The following is a 23,082-nucleotide window of genomic DNA, read 5'->3' on the forward strand; positions in this document are numbered from 1 at the left end:
ACCGCAGGCGCGCCCACTCCGCCGCCCCGCCCGGGCCAGATGCGCCGGCCCGGAGCACAGACAATAGCCGCCTCCGGCCGCCGGCTTCGAGAGACAAAAGCGGGTCCTCCCGGGAAGGCCGGCGCCCCGCCCTCCGCCGCTGGTCCCGGGACCAAGTTCCCTCCAACCTGTCTGAGTTCGGCCGGCATTGGGCCGGCTCGGGAGGCGCGGGCCGGAGGTGGGGCAGCAGCGGCTGGTCCGGGCTCGGCTCCGAAGCCTCGGTCGCTGGTGCTCGGGCTCCGCGGACTCGCTCCCCGCGGGGGCGGACCTGGCGGCGGTCACGGCGAGCAGCCAATCGGGCGGGGCCGCGCCCAGGCGGGGCGGGGCGGGGACCGGTGGGTGGGGCGGGGCTCTGCAGCCTGGGCGAGGCGAGGGGGGGGAGGGGGAGGGCCGGGGGAGGGGGGCGGGGGGGGGGGCGGCGGTCTCCCCTGCAGCGGGTCTGGGCTCCTCATCCCTCCCCGTACCCCACTTCCCCGCGAAGGTGATCTTTTTCCTGCCCCGAGATGAGCCCAGTCCCTCTTCCCGGGCTTAGGTCTGTCCCCATTAAAAAAGCTCACACGTCCCCCCCTGTAGAGTTGAGGAAACATTCTGGCAGTGCAGGGTCCAGTGGCTATGGACAGAGGGCAAGGCCACTCTCACCTGCAGGACTGCTCATGCTGGCTGCGACTCGGTTTCCCCTTGCTGTGAAATGCGGGCCGATAAGACAGTAGTTCCTAACCTGACAGTGCTGGAGAGGTCTCTCAGACCCCGCTCCAGGCCCACTGCCCATCCCCAAAGGCCTCCTCCCAAGTAAGTGTCCCCACAGAGCTCAACCGTGACCTGGCAAAGGGACCTGCACTGACCCACTTTGTCTTGGGTTTTCTCCCTCAAGGCCCAGGCCCAGGATCTCTCCACCCTCTAAGGAGGGGCAACTGTTGGGTGACCCTGGATGAAAGCTTTTGAGGCTGAGTTGCCTCAGACCCTCTCCCGTCCATGTATTTGATCTACTGGAAGTGGGGGGGGGGGGGGCGTTCAGAGTTGTGAGTTAATCAGGATACACCCCCCCACCCCCCCCCCACCCTCCTCCCAGAAGCCTGGTGAGAAGGTGCAGCCACACCCTGGGGAGTCTGGCTCTGTTGGAAAGAAATGTAGACAAGAGAAGGGCTGGGCTGGGCTGGGCTGGGCCACCTCTTGGGTCCTTTCCCACAAAAACAAGCCAGTGGCTCTTGCATTATAATCAAGGTAACCTAACTAGACTCTGGGAGGCACAGAGCTGGGCCAGCCCAGGGAGAGTCAGTGTGTCAGAAAAGAGAGGAGGCCGGGCCTCCCGTCTCCTACCTGTTTTTCCACAGGCACCACTTAGAGCCACCACAGGGCCTCTTTTCTTCCACAACATGCCATGTGCATAGACCATGCAGCCAGCATGCGCGAGCACTCTGGGTGTCCACTGCCTGTCCCTCTGAGCCGCAGTTTTACCACTGGCACAGGGGTGAGTTGACCTGACCACTGGCCCCTATATCATCAATCCATGGCAGCCCTAGGTGGAGCAGAAGCAAGAGGGCTGGGGCAGAAGCAAGAGGATGGACCACTGCCCTAAGGTCACTTGGCCTGGATGCTTACATTGGGTTCATTTCTCTCTTCTCCCAAATCACACCAGCTGCTAGTGCCCCAGCCTGAAGCTGGGTAGGTCCCGAGTGATGACCGTCCCCCCTCCACCCCCCTACACACACACACACACACACACACACACACACACACACACACACTGGTGAGGGCCAGCCCTGCTCCAGCCAGGTGTCTGGAGGAGGGGACTCTTCCTGCTGGAGGATGAAGGGCAGGCAACCAGGACTGTGACACAGTCTAGGGGTGGGGGTAGCCCCTGGCCTCTCAGCCCCCTGGCCCAGCTACCTGCTCCCAAGGTATGCAGAGCCCAGCTCTGACCCTGAGGACCAGCTCCTGGTAGCTCTGTGGCTCAGCAGGTAGGTCACTAGGCCCCCTCATGCTGAGATGGATCTGGAAAGCAGGTTTGGCATTGAGGTTGCTAGGACTGGACAGCCAGACGTGGTCCCACCTCCCCCAGCAACCCCCTCAGCCCTGCCAGTCTAGCCACCGCCCTGGGAACACACTCTCTCCCATCTCAGCCTGAGAAAACCATATCCTCCCAAGAGAGAAAAAATTGAGGGCAGCCTAGGGAGGGGTGGTGGGCAGAGAGGGATGGTGGCCTGAGGTCTCCCCTGCACCCCCCTCGGGAAGCCAGGGCAGCTCCAGGCCATGGGAACATCTTCCCTCTTCCTTCGGGGGCATCAACCCTTGTCAGTGCCCTCTGGGCTGAAGGCCCGAGCCTTTTCCGGCCTGGGAGGGCTGGATAGAGCTCCTGGCGCCTGAGGAGCAGCCTTGGGGTCATTGGCTGTTGTATCCCCATGTGGCCCAGCTAGGCTATTCTGCCCCTCCTTGAGTTTGGGGGTACAGGCTTCACCTTTGGAGGACTCAGCAGGACCAGATAAGGGAGGCTGTGCATGTGCTTGGGGAAACATCAGGAGGGGCTCCGGCTACCAAGTTTAGGAGAGCAACCCTGCTGTCCTGCCAAGGAAACTGACGAGCCCACGGGGAGGGCCTCCAGGGTCACTGCGAGGAACCCAGGGGAACATTCAGGCCTCTGCCCCCCCGAGGCCACTGAGCCTGGTGGTGAGGAGGGGGCACAGTGGGAGGCCTGCAGGGTGCGATCCCCACACAGGGGCCCTACTCCCAGCTCTCCCTAAGTTCACAGGATATCTCCACCCTGCCTGTCCCCCACCCCATGCCTCAGTTAATAATGGGAACCAAAATAATCTTGCCAAACTCCAGGACTCTCACTTTTCTTTGTCCTGCCCCTACCATCCCGTGAGCAAGGTGCTTTGGTAACTAGTCTGCAGGTTAGGCACTGGGGCACAGTGGGTGGCGGGAGGAGTCCAGGCGGCCTGACTCCTAACCATGAAGCTCTAACGGCAGAGTTATCAGGGTCTGGCCACAAGGCAGACAGGGTTCCACACCTCCTGGGGGCTGATCAGGGGCCAGATACCAGTCTGAGGGTAACGGCCAGTGGAGACACTGAACCCCCAGGTTATCCTCTGGGCGGCAGGCGGAGCCCAAGGCCTTGCTGGAGCCTTCCCCTGGGGCTGACCCACCGATGCATGCTATGAAGAACACCATGGCAGGGAGACTCCAGGGCTGGCAAAACCCTCCGTGTCACCATGCTGACCACTGGGGTGCCCAGAATAGACCCTGTTCAGCTGCCTGGGCTCTGGGGGCTCACTCAAGTGGAGGGTGCTGTTCTGAGGGTCAGGTTGTGTTCTGCCCATTTATCGCATGGTGCCCTGCACACCCACCTGGGAGTTCTAGTCCCTTGGGGATCCCACTTTTCTCCTGTCCCCCAGAGACCCCAAGAGGTCTTGCAATAAGCCAATGCATGCTGGCATGTGGCCCACCAGGGCCCCTTGATTGTTTCCCACTTGACCATTTTACCCTTCCTGAGTCACTGGCTGTTACCTGCAAGACCAGCTGTTGCCAGGCCATCGGCAGGGGTTGCCCACTGCCCACGCCACCACTGCCCACACCAGGCTGCTGGGCACGCTCCAGCTGCAAGGCAACATGGCGCCGTTCCTGCTCTAGTGCCCGTGTCAGCCGCTCAAAGCGAGCCTCCTGCTCCTTCACCGAGGCCAGGATGCTGGCAGCCGAGTGCACGTTGCAGTCCTCCATGATCAGGATGCCTGCTGGCTGCAGGCAAAGCAGAGCAAGGTCAAGGTAGGGCCAAGGCAGAGGGCACCATGGGCCCCCTGCCTGCCCCACTCACAAATCACACAACTCACCCCCACACTGGAGCATCCAGCCCTCAAGAGAGAAGCCACATTGATTAAATTCTAAATTAAAAGCCATGAATCTGAGGCTGGCCGGAAGCAGCCGGCTCCTTCCCTGTGGGGTGTGGGGCTCTGCTCCCCGGCAGGCGCAGCAGAACCATGGACTATGGGGGTCCTAGAGCACACTGGGAAGGAAGGGCCAGAAGAGCTTGGTGTGACCAGCACTCAGACCTCCCAGGCCCTCTGCTGCCCACAGCACATGCCAACTCACCCCATCTTATGGGGCCAGCCTAGGCTCCTCTCACTGAGGTGAATGCTGGGGCCCAGAGAGGTTGGGGGACCTGTCCATAGCCACACAGCTCGTGTGGCAGAGCCAATGGACCAGTGAGCAGGACATCGGGTGTCACTCCCCAGCCACCAGGTGCTCCCGGGACACCTAGGCAGGCACAGGGGTGACACTGGCCTTCAGACCAGCGGTCTGGCCTCCAGTCACAGCTACACTGGATGGAGCAGGGTGATGTCTACCCACCCAGCCGAGTGAAGGCTGAGTACAGACAGTGTGGTTGTGATTCTGTGCCTGAAAGTGGCCCATGAATACTGGATCCAGAGGAGGTTGAGGGTAGGGGGCCCAGGCTACCCAGACCCAGTGTGCCAGGAGAGCCAGGCCTGCCTGGGTCCGGGTCCAGTGCTTCCCCTACAGGTCCCAGGGAATGGGGAGAGAGTGGCAGAGCTTGGCAGCTGCAATCACAAGCCAGCGCTGTTCCTCACCGCTTGCTCCCTGGCTGCTCAGTGTGTTTGCTTTCCATGGGCAAAAAGACGCAAGAGGAGCATTTGGAGTTCACACCCAGCCGCATAGGAGTGCATGGGGTGCAGGCCATGTGGCCACACTGCCAGGCACTTAGCGTGCCCCATGGAGCCAGTGCTGCTCAGGGCATCCTCCTGATCCGACCCGCACAGGCCACTGAGGCTGCCTCCACTCATGTAGGGCCTGAGCTTAGAGACAGCACAGTGGGCAGCACGTGAGAAGGTCCAGCTGCAGGGGCAGAGCCCTGAGAGGAAGGTCAGTGCTAGGCTTGCCCCCCTGATGCTGGCTGGGCCAGGGACACTGTGGGGGTGTGGGTGCACCTCCAGTTTAAAGGACACCGCAGAGTCCAGTCCACTGCGACAACTGAGGAAACTGAGGCCCAGAGAGGAAAAGAGGCCAGCATAGGTCCCAGAAGCTGCTTCTCATTTCCCCAGAACCAGTCACACAAATAAACTGTCAGTGTGACCTGGAGGAGGGGTGATGAGGTCAGCACAGGCGGAAGAATGAACTGAACTCCTGCAGGGAGAGGTCCTGGCACTCACAGGGAGGTGGGGGTACAGTGGGTCAGCAGGGGATAAGGGACAAACAGCCCGGCATGGACACAGCCCCCTGTGCAGGGGTCACAGACACACCTACATACGGTGGCCACCAGGCCCTGTGCACAGATCAACTAAACCTGGCTGCCCAGGTGGGTGTTATGGGTACTTTCTCCCTCGAGGGCAGCACAAGGCAGGATGGAGGTCAAAGTAGGTCAGCCTGCAGCCAGCCTTGATTGTAGCTGGGCGGCCTCAGCTGAGCCTCATGCCCAGGCAGCACAGCTGAGACCAGGGCCACACATAGGAGGGCAAGGTGTGTCTGGGAGGGGATGATCAGGACCTATGGGACGGCCAGGAGGTGGCTTCCCTACCTCCTCGTGCAGAGACATGGGTTCTTGCCTAACCTCAGGCTTCCCCTCCCCCCAGACCCTGGGACAGCAGGCGAGGGGCAGCCTTAGCCTCCAGCTTCCCTGCCCTGAGCCCTCCGGCAGGCCCCAGCTCTGAAGGGGGCCCGCTTGCTCTGGCTGGGAGCTGGCCAGAGGCCCAGAATTCTGAGCCTATAGTGAGAAGGTGGCCAAACCCCACACTGACCTTTCCATTACCCAGTTCTCTCAGTTGGAGCTAAATGGCTGTGCGTCTCCCAGGTGACACTCCCAAATGCCAGCCAGCTTGAGGGTAGAATGCCCCACAGCTGCCTACTGGAGAACAGAGACCCCAGGTCTGGGGCCCATGCCCCCTGCTCCAGTCTGAGGGTACACCCCTCTGTCTGCCTGTGAGAGAGGGCACTGAACCTTGCAGGCTGCAGCCTTGTCACCTTGGTGGCCCCAAGAGCAGCCCTGGCATGTGCAGGAGGCAGACTGCTGGCTGGGGACATCTAGGAAGCGGGGAAGACACAGGCCCACTCTCCTGACATGGTAGCTTCCCTAAGTCCCAGGTGGGCACAGGTGACCCAGGCTAGCACCCCAGGGGTGGCTTTTCTGATGGTAACTCAAAGTGCTATTTTTATATTAAAACAATAAATATGTAATGACATGAAAGGCAAAATGGGCATGAATGTTTAACATCAACCATGAGACTTTCCCAGCTGTTTTCCCAACTGGCCCTAGGTTGGAGCTCCGATCCTCGGTAGTGGTAGTCACTAGACTCACTCCTGCAGGGACCCGGGAGGCTCTGGAGGCAGGCAGGGAGGTGCCACACTGACTGACATCATCACAGCCATTCACCTGGGAAGGGCCCTGCACTACCTGCAGGGCAGACCTATCATGATCCCCACCCTGACCCCAGGCACCACCTTTGCATGTGTCTTTTCACCACACACGCCCGCCTGCCCATGGAGGTGATGTAGCAAGAAGACAGGAACAAACAGGCCGTCCAGAGACAGGCTTGCCTGTCTCAGGGCAGGAGTGGAGGTGCTCGACTGGGGAAAGCCTGTCCAGGCTTGGACACCCAGGAGTGATCCCAGGTGAATGGACTGGTGGGTGGGTGGAGGGATGGAAGTACAGAGGCTGGATGGAAGGGGAAATGAATGAACAAGTAAACGGATGGGTGGATTGCAGAATAAGTAGGTCATTGTATGAGAGGATGGGGGTAGATGAGTGGATGGGTGGGTGGGTGGCTACATGGGCAGTTGGTGAGTGGGTAAAAGGATGGGTGGAGGCTGGCTGGAGGCATGAGTAAATGGACAGTTGGGCAGATGAATGAGTGGGCAGGTGGGCAAGAATGAGGCTCTGAAACACCGCTGGGAGGAGGGGCCTTGTCCCCAAACCTTCTGGGGCGCAACTGTAGACACTGCACTCCATCAGGAAACAGAAGGCACCATCAGAGGAACTGGGGGGAGATGCTGAACCTTCCCCCAAAACCTAAGCCCACATTTTTGTTGTTGTTGTTAATCCTCACCAGAGGACTTTTTTTTCCCATTGCTTTTTTAGAGAAACTGGAAGGGTTAGGGGGAGAGAGGGAGGGGGGAGGGAGGATAGGAAGGAGGAAGAAGGAGGGAGGGAGTGGGAGAGAAAGAGAGACAATGTGGGAGAGACACATCGATTAGTTGCCTCCCAACTGGAGGTTGGGTGCGTGCGAACCACAACCCAGATACGTGACCTTGACCGGGAATTGAACCCCCGACCTTTTGGTGCACAGGCCAACGCTCTAACCACTGAGCACCACCGGTCAGGGCCTAAGCCCACATTTGCCGTCTTCCTGCTGACCCAGACATTCCTGCTCACAGGGAGTACAGCCAAACCCTGCTCCAGAAAATCAAATTATGGGGCCTGAGTCCAATCTGGGTTGAGGAATTAGAGGAATTTCCTAAGGGTCAGGCCAGCAGGGGGAGGCAGGCAGGAGGCTTGGGCTCCGATCCTGACCTCTCACCCGCCATCTGTTGGTCTACCGCCAGCTGTCCCTGTCCCCCGTGAGCGGAGAGAGGGGACTCAACACCGGTTGAACCTCCTTCCCCACCCCACTCCCCACCCATCTGGATGGGGAGGAAGGGTGCTAGCAGGAGCAGAAGAGCAGAACCCAGGTCTGGTGGTGCCGGAGCTCTCTCTGCCAGGGGGCCCCATGTCCCCTCAGCACTGCTAGCAGGGAGATTGCTCCCTACACCTCTGGCCTTGTGGGGGCCCACCTTTACCGTCACCCCCTGCTGTGGTCACAGCCACAGGGATAGCTTCCGATCAGCCCACAGGGACGCACCCTGTGCCAAGGCTGGGGACAAGGTTGGAACAGGAGGCCGGGGCATGGGGTTCGCAAGGGGTGAGTCCTCGTCTGTCCGTCCATCCATCCCAGCCAGGACCACTGGGTCACTCATAGTCAGTGCAGGGCCTGGGCTGCCTGGGCTGGAAGAGGCTGTTCTCAACCTTAAAGAAACTGCCAAGGCAAAGACAAAGCAGCTTAATTTTGGGAGAATGAGACATTTCTGTACATCAAAAATAAAAGCCCTGTATTTTGGTTATAGGTTGTTTTTAAAAGCGACACCATTCACAGTAGCACATGTAGAGAACGTTACAGACGAAAGACAATGACTTTACTTCTAGACGGTGCCTTCACGGTGGGAGCTGGTGAGGGTACGCGGAGATGCGTCACACTAGTCTCTCTACTTCTGTGCATTTGTAATTTTCCACACTGGAAAGTAGGAGAAAAAGACATAAAGATAACCCAAAGCCAATCGACACACTGGGATCAAGTCCTTGTGGTAAAGTATCTCCTTTGTCTATAAATTGCTCTTATAAATCAACAGAAAAACCAAAACCCCAAAGTAGGTAAAGGTCATAAACAAGGGCCGTGGCCTGAGAGAGAAGATGCAATGAGAGCGGAAGCCGCTGTGTGCCTAAGCGCGTCCACAGAAAAAGGACGGGAAGGAATTCGTCTCTGGCCTCAGCAGCTCCAGGCCCCTTGGTCCTGAGCCAATGTTCTAGGAAGGAACACAAGCTTCTGCTACCGTCAGACCCTAAGAAAGAACTGGGAAAAACAGACATCCGCCCCAGCTGGCAGCCAAGTGGGTGAAGAAGCTGGGGACCTGAGCTCCCCAGGGTCCTGGGCAGTGTCTGCCCAAGGGAAGCAGTAGGATTTTCACGGAGCTGGCAGAGCCCATCTGGCATTCATCCCGGAAATTAGATTCCCCAGCAGAGGAGGTGCTCCTACTGAATTGGACCATACACCATGGGGGGTGAGGGTGGAGGGGGTGGTGGCCCTTCGGTGACCTCCTCCTGCCCCAAGACTATCTGTCCACCTGGACCCCCAGCAGTACACCTCCCATGATCACATGGAAGACAACTCCTACATGCGGGGAGACAATCTGGGGGTGTTCTTCCCAAGGGGTTCTTGCCCTGTGCTTATGGGGCGCCCTGGGTCAGGCACTGGTCAGCACCCGGGTAGGGGGGCCGTTTGGCAGGTGATCCAGAAGAACTGGGGCTGTGTGTGTGTGTATGTGTGTGTGTGTTGGGCAGGGGCAGGGCAGGGGTGCATGATGCTGTAAGTTCAGGGTCAGATCCAGGCAGGGACATTCCTGGGGCCCAGGGAACCTGAGATCGGAGGAGCTGAGAGCCTGGGCCAGGGGTGGGGCTGGGGAGTGGCCAGGTGATTGCAGGTCAGACACAGCAATACAGGCAGGGGCAGGTGAGCATCCCAGCTGCTGCCCCCCTACCCCCCCCCCCCTCCAGGAGGGAGGCCTGAGCCACAGGGAGCCACTGCCAGAGCCCCTGAAGGGTCTGGCCTGAGATTCCCACTGGGACCGATCAGATTGTGTTCCCTGTGGCCATTGTGGCACCCCTCACGTCTCCTTGGTTCCCTGGGGCCCGCCTCTCTGTGAGGACTTGTGGTGTGGAAATGTACAGCAGTCCCCCAGGTCCTAGGCTGGGATTCTGGGCAGCCCTCTCACGGCCCCTCCTGCACCTGACCCAGACTACAGCTGCAGCATGTGCCTGAGGGCTAAGCCTTTCAAGTTCCAAGTGCGGGTATGGGCAGTGAGGACCCACCTTCTCTGTGGTCCCTGCAACAGCCAGCCCTAGGGCACCCCAAGGCCCCAGGGTTGGGGAGCCAGGGGCTCCAGGCAGAGAGGGCTGGGGGCTGGCAGTCACAGTCCTCTCTCCACCTGCACCAGCAGCCCACCCGCTCCAGTTCCAGCATGAGAGGGGAATCTGAGGCATAAGGGAGGGGTTGAACCGCAAGGTACCCCACTGTGTGGGATCCAGCTGGCCCTCTGCCACCTTTGCCTCCCCCACCAGGCACCTGTGGGGTGATCACAGGGACTGAGGCTCACAGCCAGGCTGGGACCAACCCCAGACAGACCCCACAGCAACCAGGGCTTGGGAGCCCAGCCTCTACTGAGGGGACAAGGGATCCATGAGATGTTCTGACGGCCCACCTGGCACAGCCGGGCAGCTGTCAGGCCAGGCCGAGGGCTGAAGCCTGGCAGCGCAGCCATCACCCACAGTAGCCACTGGCCTGTGCACACCGGTGCCCTCTGCCTGGAATGCCTCTTTCCCCCCACACAGTGGACCCCCTTCTTCCAGGCCCCCTCTGTCACCATGGCAACACCCAGGCTTCTCCGGGAGGGACAGAGCCTCTTTGTGGTGGTACAAAGCCTCTTTGAGGGGCGGTGGGGTTACAGCCCCTGGGGGATGAGACAGGGTCCCTCAATCCCCTGCCCCCCATTACAGAGCCAAGGAAGCTGGGACAGGAGAGCTTGAGGGTTAGGGGTCCCTGGGATGAGCATCAGGGCACCTGGAAGTGGCTGTCTGCTGGGGGCTGGGGGACTTCCCACTGTCTCCGCCATCCTCTGACAAGCAGCATACTCTGCCTAGATAAATGGAAAACGGCACAGGCAGCAGGGGAGCTCCCACCTCACTGGAAACCAGGCACGGAAGTCCTGGGTGCTGGCTGATAATTGGAGGCCTGGGACCAGGGCTGCTGAAGGGACTGCCCACAGTGTCTGGTCCATCCCAGTTCACTGTCCCTTGGTTCTCTAGCCTGGCTTCCCCCACTGTAGAGGCCCCCATCTCTGCCTGCCCGCCCTGCGAATTCTGCCAGCCAAGCCGTGTGGCCTGGAGCAGACTTCTGAAGCCACAGCCTTGCGACAGGCTTGGACAAGGGAAGCTCACTGTGGCCTGGCTTGCTCCAGGGTTGGGGAGATGGGACTGTGAGGGCAACGTAGGTCCAGGGCACAGTGACAGGGACCAAATGCAGAGTCCCCGCCCCCCCCCCCCCCAGCATGTCTGTCCTGTCTGTGCCCCAGCTCCACAGTCAGGGAGGCTCACCCCAACAGACCCCCCTCCACCCTGGAGGTGGTCCTAGCCATAAAGCCCCTCCCCATCCTAGCCCACGGGGTCCTCCCACCCTGACTGCTGCTGACCAGGCACTTGGCAGTGCCCCTGCACATTGGGCCCCTGTGGGCTGGCCCTCCCCAAGTGGCCTCAGTCTGACCCACTGCAGCTTTGCTAACTAAGCCCCTGGGGTGGGGGGATCACAGGCCCAGGGGCCAGCATGAGGCGGTAATGGCCCCACGACAGATTCTTCCCTTTGTGGGCAGAACCACACAGATGCCAGGGAGGGCGGCCCTGACACATTAGTGCCCCTGCAAGTCAGCAAACGTCCCCTGCACCCCGACGTTGGCCCCTGCTCCACCCACCCGGCCAGCTCTCTCAGCATTCCTGCCAGCTGCTGACACTTCAGGCAGCTGGATGTGCCTGCGGGGACCATCATCAGCAATATACCCAGTCAATCCTCCCCATGGCCCTGGGCGGGAGGGAGGTGGGGAGGGGACCCCAACATAGCCAAGGGGAGATGGGGCCTGGGGCTCAGCTGAATCACCCAGAGTCCCCAGGTACTCTGGGAAGAGTGAGATGTGTGGGAAATTGGCCCTCACTCCCCCATCAGGAAACAGCACTGGGACCCAGGCAGGGGGACTCCACGTGGCTTCACCTGCAGGCACTCACAGCCCAGTGAGAGGGACAGGGCCTACAAGCAGCACCGGTGTCAGAGGGACCCTCCAGCTGCTGTGGCAGAGGCAGAGTGGCCGTGGCCGTGGCTGCCTGATTCTCGATGGATCGGAAGAGGGGAGGGAGGTTCCAGCACTCCCAGCCTTGCTCCTGGCCTGCTGCGTCAGAGGGCCGGGTCCCCTCTGGTCCGCTCTTGCCCACAGTCCCAAGTGGCCTCTGGCCAGCTCTGGCTCCTCGCAGGGGCCCCCAGGGACAGCCCTTCCCTCCCAAAAACCGAGCTGGATGCCAGCATTGCTGCTCCCAACCACTCCCCTCCTCCTGGGAACCAGCTCTGCTGCTCTGAAGCGTTGAGTGCCCATGGCAACAAGTCCAGACACCACCAGCCTCCAGTCAACAGCAAAGTCCTGCTTTTCATATGCAAATAACCCAGTGGGACTGGGCAGGGGGCTCCACCCCACCCCCACCCAGCACAGACTTTAAGATCTGCAGTGTCCCTGTCTGGCTCCCCCCAACCCACACACATATGTAATATACCACAAGAGCCTGCTGGGAACCAGGCTTGTCTGTGGCTGGCCACAAGGAGGAAGAAACACTGCAGAGGCTTGCTGAGTATTCTGGGACTTCCTAAAACTCACCTGCAGCACCTGCGTGCAGCCACCCACACAGTCATGCACACACACGCAGGCATACTATCTGCTCTGCGTGGCTGCTAATGAGCTTGCCATAACTGCCCTTTCGAGCTGCTCCTGCCCCACCAGAAAATGGGTGGTGCCCTGTCCAGTTTGGCTCAGTGGATAGAGTTTTGGCCTGCGGACTGAAAGGTCCCAGGTTCTGTTCCAGTCAAGGGCACATGCCTGGGTTGCGGGCTCGATCCCCAGTGGGGGGGGGGCGTGCAGGAGGCAGCCAATCAATGATTCTCTCTCATCACTGATGTTTCTATCTCTCTCTCCCTCTCCCTTCCTCTCTGAAATCAATAAAAATGTATTTTAAAAAAATGGGTGGTAGGTGCCCTGGCAGTCCTTGTGAGGAGGGGAAGGTAACACTATGGCTCCTTAGCCATCGTGGCTCCTGGTGAGGATCAGCGGTCCTGGGCAGACCCTGTTACTGTCCTGAACACCGGGCAAGGCTGCCCCCGACCAAGAGGCCAGACCTGTTCCTGACAACACAGTCTGCAAGCATCCCCAAGCCTCAGGCCCACACTGAGGTCTGTCTGTGACAGATGGGGGTGGCTGGGCCACGGACCCTGGTCAGAAGCACCCAGCATGCACAGACCTCCTGCAGCACCTCACACCCCGGGCAGACCTTGTGCCCTTAGGAGACCCGAGGGCCTTATGCTGAAATGTGTTTAGTGCATTTATTATTAGCACAGATATTAGGGAATAGCTGGCATGTGTTCTCAAATGGCGAAAGACAGCGTTGAACTGATGCACCGAGAACAGACCATAATGAAAAGGAACAATCATAAATGAGGAGGTTCCTGTAGAGATTTACAGGAAAACATGGCAGAGGCAGCAAACAGCAGGCAGGGCCGAGCAGAAAACCAGGTTACAGTGAGTTAGCAGAAAGCAAACTCGAGGCAGTCCTTCCAAACCAGCAGAAAATGATTAAAGAGTTGATAAAAGAGGGAAGACAGGAGATGTGGAAAACGAATCCTGGGCCAAGTTTTGACATAACGGGGATTCTCTGAGGCAGAAAAAATAGACAAGAGACCCAAAGAAAAGGTCAGAAACTGGCCTCCCGCGGGGCTGTCATTGTCCAGGCCGAAGCTGAGAAAATTGTGGATATGTCTATGCCCTGGGTTTCACGATTCACTCTCATTAGGTTGATATTTCCTCAGACTTCTTAAACGTGTGGTGTCCACTCTGCAGTGTGGGAAGGAGGCCTGCCTAGGCTGGCGTCCCAGGCCACACTGAGGTCTGGGTTCACGTTCTCCACCAGGCTGCCCACAGCCCAGGACATGGTCCGGATATTCATGGATGTCAGCTGCAGCATCCGCTGCCCACTCATCACCTCCCACGTGGCAGACACTTTTTTGGGTAAAAAATAGCTGACAGCCTTATTAAAAACAAACAGGAAACTTCACCTCCTTAAGTCGAGATCTTTAAAAGGGTTAACCTAGCTCTGAGATCACAGGAAGCAGACTTCAGGGTGAAGTCCCTGGATTTCCAAAGTCACGTTGCTGTTCGCATGGTCAATCTTTCCCGGGAGGCAGCAAACCAGGACCCTGGACTATGGCTTTCAGAGCCAAAAGAAGGGCCTGGCTGGGTAGGTAAGTTGGTTAGAGTGTTGTCCGGATATGCCAAGGTTGCGAGTTTGATTCCTGGTCAGAGCACATACAAAAAGCAACCAATAGCCCTCACAGGTTTGGCTCAGTGGATAGAGTGTCAGCCTGCGGACTGAAGGATCCCTGGTTCGATTCTGGTCGAGGGCACATGCCTGGGCTGTGGGCTCCATCCCCAGTGTGGGGCTTGCAGGAGGCAGCCAATCAATGATTCTCTCCCATCATTGATGTTTCTATCTCTCTCTCCCTCTCCCTTCCGCTCTGAAATCAATAAAAAAAAATTTTAAAAGCAACCAATAAATGCCTAAATAAGTGGAACAAATCAATGTTTTTCTCTCTCTCTCCTCTACTAAAAAAAAAAATCAATCAATAAAAAAAAGATTTAAGCATACAGAGCTTACTATTTAGAAACAGTGAAAAAATATATTCACATGTCATACATAAACATGTATGAATGGTAGAATGGTGGCTGCCAGAGGGGAAATGGGGAGATGCTGGTCAAAGTGTACAAACTGTCAGTTATAAGATGACTAAATTCTGAGGACCTAATATACAGCATGATGACTACAGTTAATAACATTGTATTATATACAGCAGGTCTTTAATAACATCATTTTGTTCAACATCATTTCATTATAACATTGATTAAATGCCATAGGAACTTAACTCGTTTATATAAATTAACCTGTGGTAAAATTGGTTTCATGATACGTCATTTTGCCACAGTTCCAAAAACTTAGTAGTAATGTTGTGAGGACTTACTGTACTTAAAAATTGCTATGAGAGAAGAACTTTAATGTTCTCACTGTAACAATAACAGAACAATAATAATAATGTGAGATGAAGGGATGGGTTAATGAATCTTATTGTTGTAAACATTTCAATATATATATATATATATATATATATATATATATATCAAATCGTCACATTATATACCATAAACTTACACAGTATTGTATGTTAATTACATCTCAATAAAGCCGGAAATAAAAATATGGGTTATAGCTAATGCTGTTCTCATAGGTAAATTCATAGCCTTAATTACTTTCTTAATTAAAAAATAATATGGATAAATCTAAAATAAATGAGCACACAGGCATCTAAGTCCCCAAACCAAGATTCTCATAGAAATAACCGATGCATCTCTCACTGACTACCTTTCATATGCCAGAAATGGAAAAAATTCTAATAGAGAAAATTAACCTATGAACCTAGCAGGACTGAAGGAAGAGAAAATTAATCTCTGACCCTAGCTAGGATCACAATGTGAAGTTACTGCGATGCCTCCCTCAGCTCTTAAGCCTCTGTGGACAAGACAGACACAACAAATCTAACCTTTCCCCTGCTGCCTCACATGGAACTGAAGGTGCAGGTGGCCAGGGACAGCCATCACCTCAGCTTCTACTGAATTACAGGCCAGAGCTGAGTGGCAACCAGCACAGCACCTGGCATGCAGCGGTGCTCAATTAATTCCTGCTACATGAAGGAAGAAAGGATGAGCAGCTGGAGTATAGTGCCCAGTGAACAGAGCCCTGTGACTCCCATGCCTGGGCTGCCCTGAAGAGTCAGAGCATGTGCTGTACACAGAGGCCAATTTTTGCAAGAAACTGAGAAATGCCAGGAGATGGACTGCCGTGGGGCTCCTGGGGGCTCAGAAGGGCACCGACTTGAAGCGAGTGCCTGTGTGTCTAGAATGGCACGAGGGGGGAGTGGGCACAGAGACCTCGCCCAGGCAGAGCCTGCTGATGCTGAAGGTGGGTGTGGCAAGGGGTGAGGCTGGTGCTATCGCAGGGACCAGATATGGCTTAGCCTGAAGGTGATGGGGAAGCATCTCATGGGGGGTGTTGGGGCAAGAGAACCAGACCCAGCTCAGGAGCTTCCCCTGTCCTGGCCAAAGCAGCCCGCCACCAGCTTCAGGGGAGGGGATGGCAGACACTCCTCCAGTCCCACCCAGCCCCCTCCCCCTGCCCAAGGCTGCTGTCTTCAGACTCCATGCATCTGGCCTTAGGTTCATCCTCTGGCCCATCAGTTGGTGGGGACAGAGGGAGGAGTCTGAGCTAACAGAGCAGAACAGGTTGGGTCAGGGTAGGGGAGGATAACCAGGAGCAAGAGGACATGTCAGCCTGCATGCTGGGCCCAGGTTTCCTCCAGGGTATGCAGCTACTGCCTTTGTCACAGGTCACAGATGGCCTCCTTCCCCGCACTGCACCCTGGGACATCACACACCTCCACCCCCAGCAACACTAAACCTCTGGAGGTCCTGGTTCTGCAAAGACAAAGTCTGCAAGCATAAAGGCTTAATTAAAAATTAACTAATGCCCCTGTTACAAAGCTTTGGCAAATAAACGTTTGGAATTATTTCTTCAAATTCAAATATTCTAAATTAGTCTCATCACAAACAACAGGTTTCTGCAGAAACAAAGGCCAGAGCACAGTTAGCAAGAAGATGGAAATGGAAGATGTACTTGTCTGGGCAGGCCTGGGAGCCACTCCCCTCCCCCACCACCACTCTGCTTGTTGAGCCTCAGTTTCCCCATCATAATCTCTCACACCCATGCTGGGAGGCCCAAGAGGCAAGGCCCCAGCTGGGCCTGAGGCTGTGGTGGGGAGCGGGCAGGAAATAGCCAGGTGGTCAGAGGAGAGGCGTGGGAGGGCCAGCACAGTGAAGGGCACCCACTCTCTTGTGTTGGCAAAGCATCAACACAGAAGATGCTGGTGAGGGGGAGGGGAGTCCCAAGCCCAGCAGCTTAAACTTGCACATGCAGAAGCCACCTCCCTAAGAGCCTAGGAAGGACCGCCAGGGACAGGATGCAGGGGTGTGACAGCCATTATTTTTTTTCCCTTTTCTGGTTTATTTTCTACATTTTCTATAGAAAAGCACATATTGGTTTATAATTTATTAAAAAGGCTCTGGTGCCACTGTTGTTTAGCATCTGTGGATTGGTCCTGTGGCCTCTCCCTGGCTTTCAGCCCCTCAGGGGAGCCTGGCCCAGGGATTTAGGAGGCACCCCCGTGGCATCACTGAGGCCATGGCCTTGGCCCAGGGCCTGGGGTGACAGGAGGTGATGGGGAGGTAGGGGGGTGTGACAAGAGGTGACAGATGATTTGTGAAGGGTGGGCCTCGCCGGGGCTGAGACCCCTCCACCTCTGCCATCCCAGACTCTTCAGTGGCCCAGACCTGTTTCCCCATCTATACACTTGGTGCCCCCCAACTCCCTATCCCTGATCTGGGGCCCAGATCCCACAGGCCAGGAAAGGCCACAGGGGCACCTTTCCCTCCAGGGCGCAGAGCAAAAGCCTCCCCTACCCCCAGGATGGGTTTGGCAGCATCTCCACAGCCTCATTATCTCACAAAATGCAGAGAGCAGCAAGTACATTCAGACGAATGAATGGCCTAATTAGGTTTTCAGGAGAGTGAAATATTTTGAAAAGAAAAAGTTTAACTAAAGGCATATTCGAAATACCAAACTCATCAACTGCAAACATCAACCTGGCAAGATGCGCCATGGGGGTGGGGTGCCTCTGGCTTCCCCAACCAAGATGCCTTCCCTGTGGGCGAGAGAAACAGAGCTGATGACTCCCGGTGCTCCAGCTGAGAGCCATGCTGGGCAGGGCACCCAGGGCCGGGGGAACGGAGGCCCCTCAGCAGCCTGATGGTCCGGGGGCTTCTCGGGCAGCTCCCCCAAGGGCAGTACAAGAAGGGGGACAAAGCAGAACAAGTCCAGGGAAGAGCCCTAAGCTGACTCTGCACAGAGTGACAGTGAGAGGCCCCCGAAGAGCAGAGGGGCAGGGGATGCTCTGGGAGGAGAGTGATGGGGCTGGGGAGTGAGGTAAACACACCACAACAGCCACTGAGGGCTGGCAGGGACTGCCCGGCCTCACTAAGCTGGCCCCACTGCACCCTCCACGCCACTGGCTGTGACTCACCCGGAGTGAGGGATGGTGCAGCCAGACCTGGCATGGCACTCACATCACGACTGCAGTGGTCGGCACGGAGCCCTTCATGCGGCCTGTGGGGCCAGCAGAGCCAGGGTCTGAACCCAATCCTGCCGCATAAGTTCCTTCCTTCTGCCTCACCTGAGATTGCAGGGGTTCTGGGGGTGGAAAGGGACTTGGGGCTGTGGTGTTAGCTCCTGTTTCTCACACTGAGCCTGTAAGGTCTGATCAAATAATTGAATCGATGCCCCCTCCCCTGGGAAACTGACCTTTAAATAATTTTAGGTCTGACATTCCCTTTCGCTTAGACCACATTCCATTTGCTAAGACCAGTAACTTTCCCCTCCAGACTTGCCCAGGATCTAGACCCACCCAGAGAATTCCCCACTGAAGAAGCCCACCTAGAGCCCTTTAAAATATCTGACTCCCCTTCCCTGGGTGCAGGCACCATTTTGGGGCTCAGCCTATCTGGTCTCGCCAGATGACCTAATAAATTTATAATTCTTTGCCACTTTCGGCCTCACGTGCTCCTCCTTCGGCGACTCTAACAGAGCCCACCTGGGGAATGACCCACGAGTCCAATCACAGAGGCCCCTAGATACCTGGCTTAGGACAGCCCACAGGTGAGAGGGCAGCTGGCCGGCCTGAACCAGGCTTTCCAGCCATGTAGGCAAGATCCTTGCGTGGCAGGAAGATTGGCCACCTACCACACACCTACCAGCCATGAGGCTGAGACACAAACAGGACACATGAGCCCCTGGCCACCCACTGCGGGCATGAGGATGCCAGGCTCAGGACCCTTGAGAAAGAGGCCAGTTCACTCCCCCAGTATGACAAACCTGCCTGGGTAAGAGACACCACATGTGAAAGCCCACAAACTGTCATCAGGAGACCCATGCCCCTCCTTGCAGGTGGTTCTGGGGCTGTCCCATGCCACAGGTAGCACGTAGCATTCAAAGCCTGGATGTCCACAAAGGAACCGGGTCACCTTTGGGGTTTCTGAGGGGGCCCCACCATGGCAGGGACCTGTTCTCAGTAATGCAGGGTGCTCAGAGGGGCTTCGAGCCCAAGATACAGGGAAAACAGAGCAGGCAAGGTGTGTATGGGACAGCACGTGACAAAACCCACAGAGGGAGGGCCAGCGGGCTCCACCAGTGTGAGCCTGTGATTCCAAAGAGGGAGGAGGTCCCAACAGAGTGGACCCAACATGTCCCTAGAGCTAAACATACAGAGGGATGGGCTTCTGAGAACAAGGGCTGATCACGGGAGGCCCTGACCGGATCTTCTTAACAATCCACTGGGCTCTGGCCAAGGGCACCACAAACCCAAGGACACATTATGCGACATTTCCAATTTCTGGTGACAGACAAGACACAGTTGAGCAGCCCTAGCCAGTTTGGCTCAGTGGATAGAGTGTCGGCCTGCGGACCAAAGGGTCCCGGGTTCCGTTTCAGTCAAGGGCATGGAACTTGGTTGCAGGCTCCTCTCCGGCCTAGGCTCTGGTCGGTCGGGGCTGCAGGAGGCAACCAGTTGATATGTTTCTCTCACACCGATATTTCTCTCTATCTTTCTCTCTCTCTTCAACTCTCCCTAAAAATCAGTGGAAAAACTATCCTCGGGTGAGGATTAACAACAACAACAAAAACATACAATTCAGCACACTCCCCCTCCCCGGAGCATGCCTGCACCTTCCCCTTCTCCTTCTCCTTCCCCCAAATTCGTGCATTTCCTAAATGCTAAGGGATCCCACAAGACGTGCAACCAGGGGAGCAATGGGCAGCAGCAGCTCATCCCAGGCGAGCCCCCCGAACCTGTCCCCAAGGCCCCCTTTTCTCTGGCACTCCAGCCAGCTGACAGCAGCCCCGCCTTGGCTCACTTCTTCCCCATAATGTTTCCTGAGAGCTATGGCCGCCCTACTGCTCTTTCTTGTTGCTTCTTCTACCCTAAGCCCTTCCTTGTTTTGCTGTCCCCAGCTTTAATAAACATACTCTCAAAATAAATAAAAAAGAAACAGCTCAGATACAACTGTATAAAAAAAGTTAAATCCTCTCCTCACATTTATGTCCAAGTAAATTCTAATCTAGATGAATGAAATCTTGAGTGTAAACACTAAACTAGAAAGACCCACAGGAAAAGACTGATGTGAATTTATCTGGCTACATGCTAGGGAGGACAATGCATAGAACAATGAAACAAGTAAAAAAGAAAAAAAACTCAGTAGGTTTCACCACAAAATATGAAAAATGTCTGAATATGTAAACCATCACAAACTAAAATTAAAAGGCTGAAAAAAACTTGCAGCAGGCAGGCAGACAAGGGAAGAATTCATTCTTTAATGCGTCAAGACTCATACCGATGGTTAAAAAACACATCAAAACCTCAAGAAACCCTGGCTAGGGGCCAGAAGTGCAGCCTTACTCAACCACAAAAGCTGAGCTGAGCCCAGCCAGTTTGTTCAGTGGTTAGAGCATCAGCTTGAGGACTGAAGGGTCCCAGGTTCGATTCTGGCCAAGGGCACATTCCTGGGTTTTGGGCTCAATCCCCAGTGGGGGGTGTGCAGGAGGCAGCTAGCTGATCGAAGTTTCTCTCTCATTGATGTTTCTAACTCTCTATCCCTCTCCCCCTTCCTTTCTGCAAAAAAATCAATAAAATTAATTTTTTAAAATGGTGAGAGAAAATCATTGATCAGCCGCCTCCTACACGCCCCCTACTGGGGATCGAGCCTGCAACCCGGGCATGTGCCCTGAATGGGAATCGAACCCTAACCTCCTGGTTCATAGGTCGATGCTCAACTGTTGAGCCATGCCAGCTCGGCAGCCTGAGCTTCTTTAACCCAATTCAGAGCCCCTGCAAGGCCTACCAGTCCGGCCACCAAGGTGCTTGGCTGGACCTTTGTCCTCCAACGCAGCCAAGTGGCAGCGGATCCCCAGCTCCCACCAGCCCAGCTGTGAGCCTCCAACAGCTGAGGTCCTGGGGAGGAGACCAGAAAAGAGGGGGGTTCCTTGCACCTCTCCTCTGTCGCACAGCCCTTAGCACAGGACACGCAGGCATCTGGAGATCCAAGGGCTCTCACCACCCCCTGAGCACGGACTGGGCCAGGCCCTCCACACTGGGCACTCAGTGAGGATCCTGAGCTGGTCGGCTGAGCCTCCTACAGAGACGGCACCCAGTGGGTCGGGAGTGGATCACTGGGCTGGGGACTGGGAGCCTGTACTGGACGGAGAAGAGTGACTGGGCGCATTCTTACAAGCCATCACCACTCTATGAAAGCCACCACCACAGTAAACTCTGGCAGACTGAGGTGTCAGCAGGGCACACCTTGCACCATTCAGAGGGTCCTTGGGGAGACAGGGGCCACTCAGCCTCCTGCTACACTTCCTGGCATCATGCCCATCACACTGGGGCTGTGATTAACAGAGAAACCCACAAAACAGATACCACCCAAGGCCTTGGGCCAGCACATGTCAGGCTATTCAGGGCACTGTCATCCGTGGCAGCTTTTGCTCTACAACACAGACCAGTGTGGCTGTGAGTGGCAGACCTATGGCCGGCAGAATTGAAACATTTCCTCTCTGGGCCCGACAAAACCTGCTGCTTGGCCTTGGTGCCCTCCTCCTGGCACTCTGGCGTGTGGGCCCACTGCCTGTCCATAGCCGGTGGCTTTAGTCTCCCCTGGCAGCAGGGACCACCCTGAGCTAAGAGCAGAGCTGGGTAAGCTGTGCCAATATCAGACACTGCCATGGCAGACGCCCATGAGAAGGTGGTGCAGAACAGCCCAGCTGACATCCTGGTCAGTTGGCCCGAATGCAGGCTCATCCCTTAAGCCAGGTGTCAAATGGTGGCTGCTGTCCACACTCACGCCATCAGTGAATCCAGGCAGGGGTGGCAGGAGGTCCCAGGTCCCGTCCAGGGTGCTATGCCCACCCAGCGAGACCCTGACTGGAAGCACACACCACTGAGAGCCACGGTCCATCCCTGTTGACCCCACTGGCCCAGCCCACCAAGACACTCTGCTGTCCTGTGTGAGGAGATGTCCCCAGGCCAAGCCCGGGTCACCTACCTGTCTCAAGGGGAGATCAGCATGTCCCAACACCCATCCTGCCGACTCCAGCTCCTGCAGGGAAACCGAAGGCACCTCGTGAGGCCCACCTGCCAGGCTAAGTCTCTTCCGGATGTGGCCAGACTCCTGGCTGGGCACCGTCATCCCTGATCCCGAGGTCACCGGTGGTGCTTCTGACATGCACAGTTGTGAGCACTCTTGTCCCGACTCGACTGGGACCATCACATCTGCAGTGTGCACTGGAACACCATGGTCCCTGTGTTTCCAACGTGTGATGAGTCTTCAGAAGTGTGATTGTTGAGTTGTGAACTGATGATAGCATCTGTCCCCCTTCTAGAAGGCGGGGTGTGCTTTGTTGTGTTAAAGGCCCAGAAAGGAGAACTCCCACACCAGCATCCAGCCCATGCAGGGTGTCACGACCCACTGCCTAGGGCTCTGTCCCCACCCCCTGCTGGGCCCTGCTTCTCCTACCTGACCTGCAGGACAGGCCACCTGCCTTTCCTGAGGCTCTCTCAGGCCAACCCAGCTCCCTGGTCTCTGGGCGCCAGGGACTGAAGCTACGGCCAAGTGCCCTTCACATGCCTGCAGAAGTGGGGACGGAGGACCCACGTGGCCTTCTGTCTTGACCAACAACCTGGGAATACATCCCCCTTCCTATCAAGCCTGGAGATGTTGCCAGTGTCTGTGTCATGAAAAAGAAAGCCAGGGTGGCAGAGATGGGCAGGGAGGGTCTGGACCCCAGATGGGAGGCGATCTCCTGGGAGGTGTGATTGATATCAGGAGCTCTCGCCCTCAGCTCCACGGTATCTTCCAGATGGTTCCACCTAGGTCCAATCTTCCTTTGTGGACGTGGCCCCTTCGGGGCCTGGAGGGTGGGCCTGCCTCCTCACTCAGCCCCTTCATCAAGAGTAGGGGCTTCAGGTCAGGGAGGATCACAGGGTGGGAGGCAGGACACTGGGGCCTGAGGCAGGGAAGCACGGCAGCTAAGCTGGGCGTGCACATGCATGTGAAGACATGAGCTTGTGCGCCGAGGCAGGGAGGCGTGGTCAGGAGTCCACCTGCCCACGGACGCCCTCCTGCTCACGGCCCAGGTCCTGCTGCTCCTGTGCCTAGGTCTGAGGCCCAAGGATCAGCTTTTGCTCCGAATGTGACATTTCTGGGACACCTCAGTTTTCGGCT

The 23,082-nt window shown here is 56.6% G+C and overlaps 1 protein-coding gene across 6 annotated transcripts in view; it reads right to left on the reverse strand.

The window, feature by feature from the left end:
- ARVCF (ARVCF delta catenin family member) overlaps window positions 1–23,082 on the reverse strand; it is a 43,635-nt gene that overhangs the window by 15,797 nt on the left and 4,756 nt on the right. For 3 of the 6 annotated variants that reach the window (XM_059676226.1, XM_059676222.1, XM_059676221.1), the window contains exon 1: window positions 168–324. In XM_059676226.1, coding sequence (XP_059532209.1) covers window positions 168–188 — 21 coding nt within the window. In that variant the 5' untranslated portion in view covers window positions 189–324. Of the gene's footprint in view, window positions 1–167; window positions 325–3,543; window positions 3,772–21,903; window positions 21,958–23,082 lie in introns of those variants that run through there. The other 3 variants (XM_059676219.1, XM_059676220.1, XM_059676223.1) reach the window with 2 other exon arrangements.

The sequence above is a fragment of the Myotis daubentonii genome, chromosome 19 (assembly GCF_963259705.1).
Source record: "Myotis daubentonii chromosome 19, mMyoDau2.1, whole genome shotgun sequence".
Classification (NCBI taxonomy): Eukaryota; Metazoa; Chordata; class Mammalia; order Chiroptera; family Vespertilionidae; genus Myotis; species Myotis daubentonii.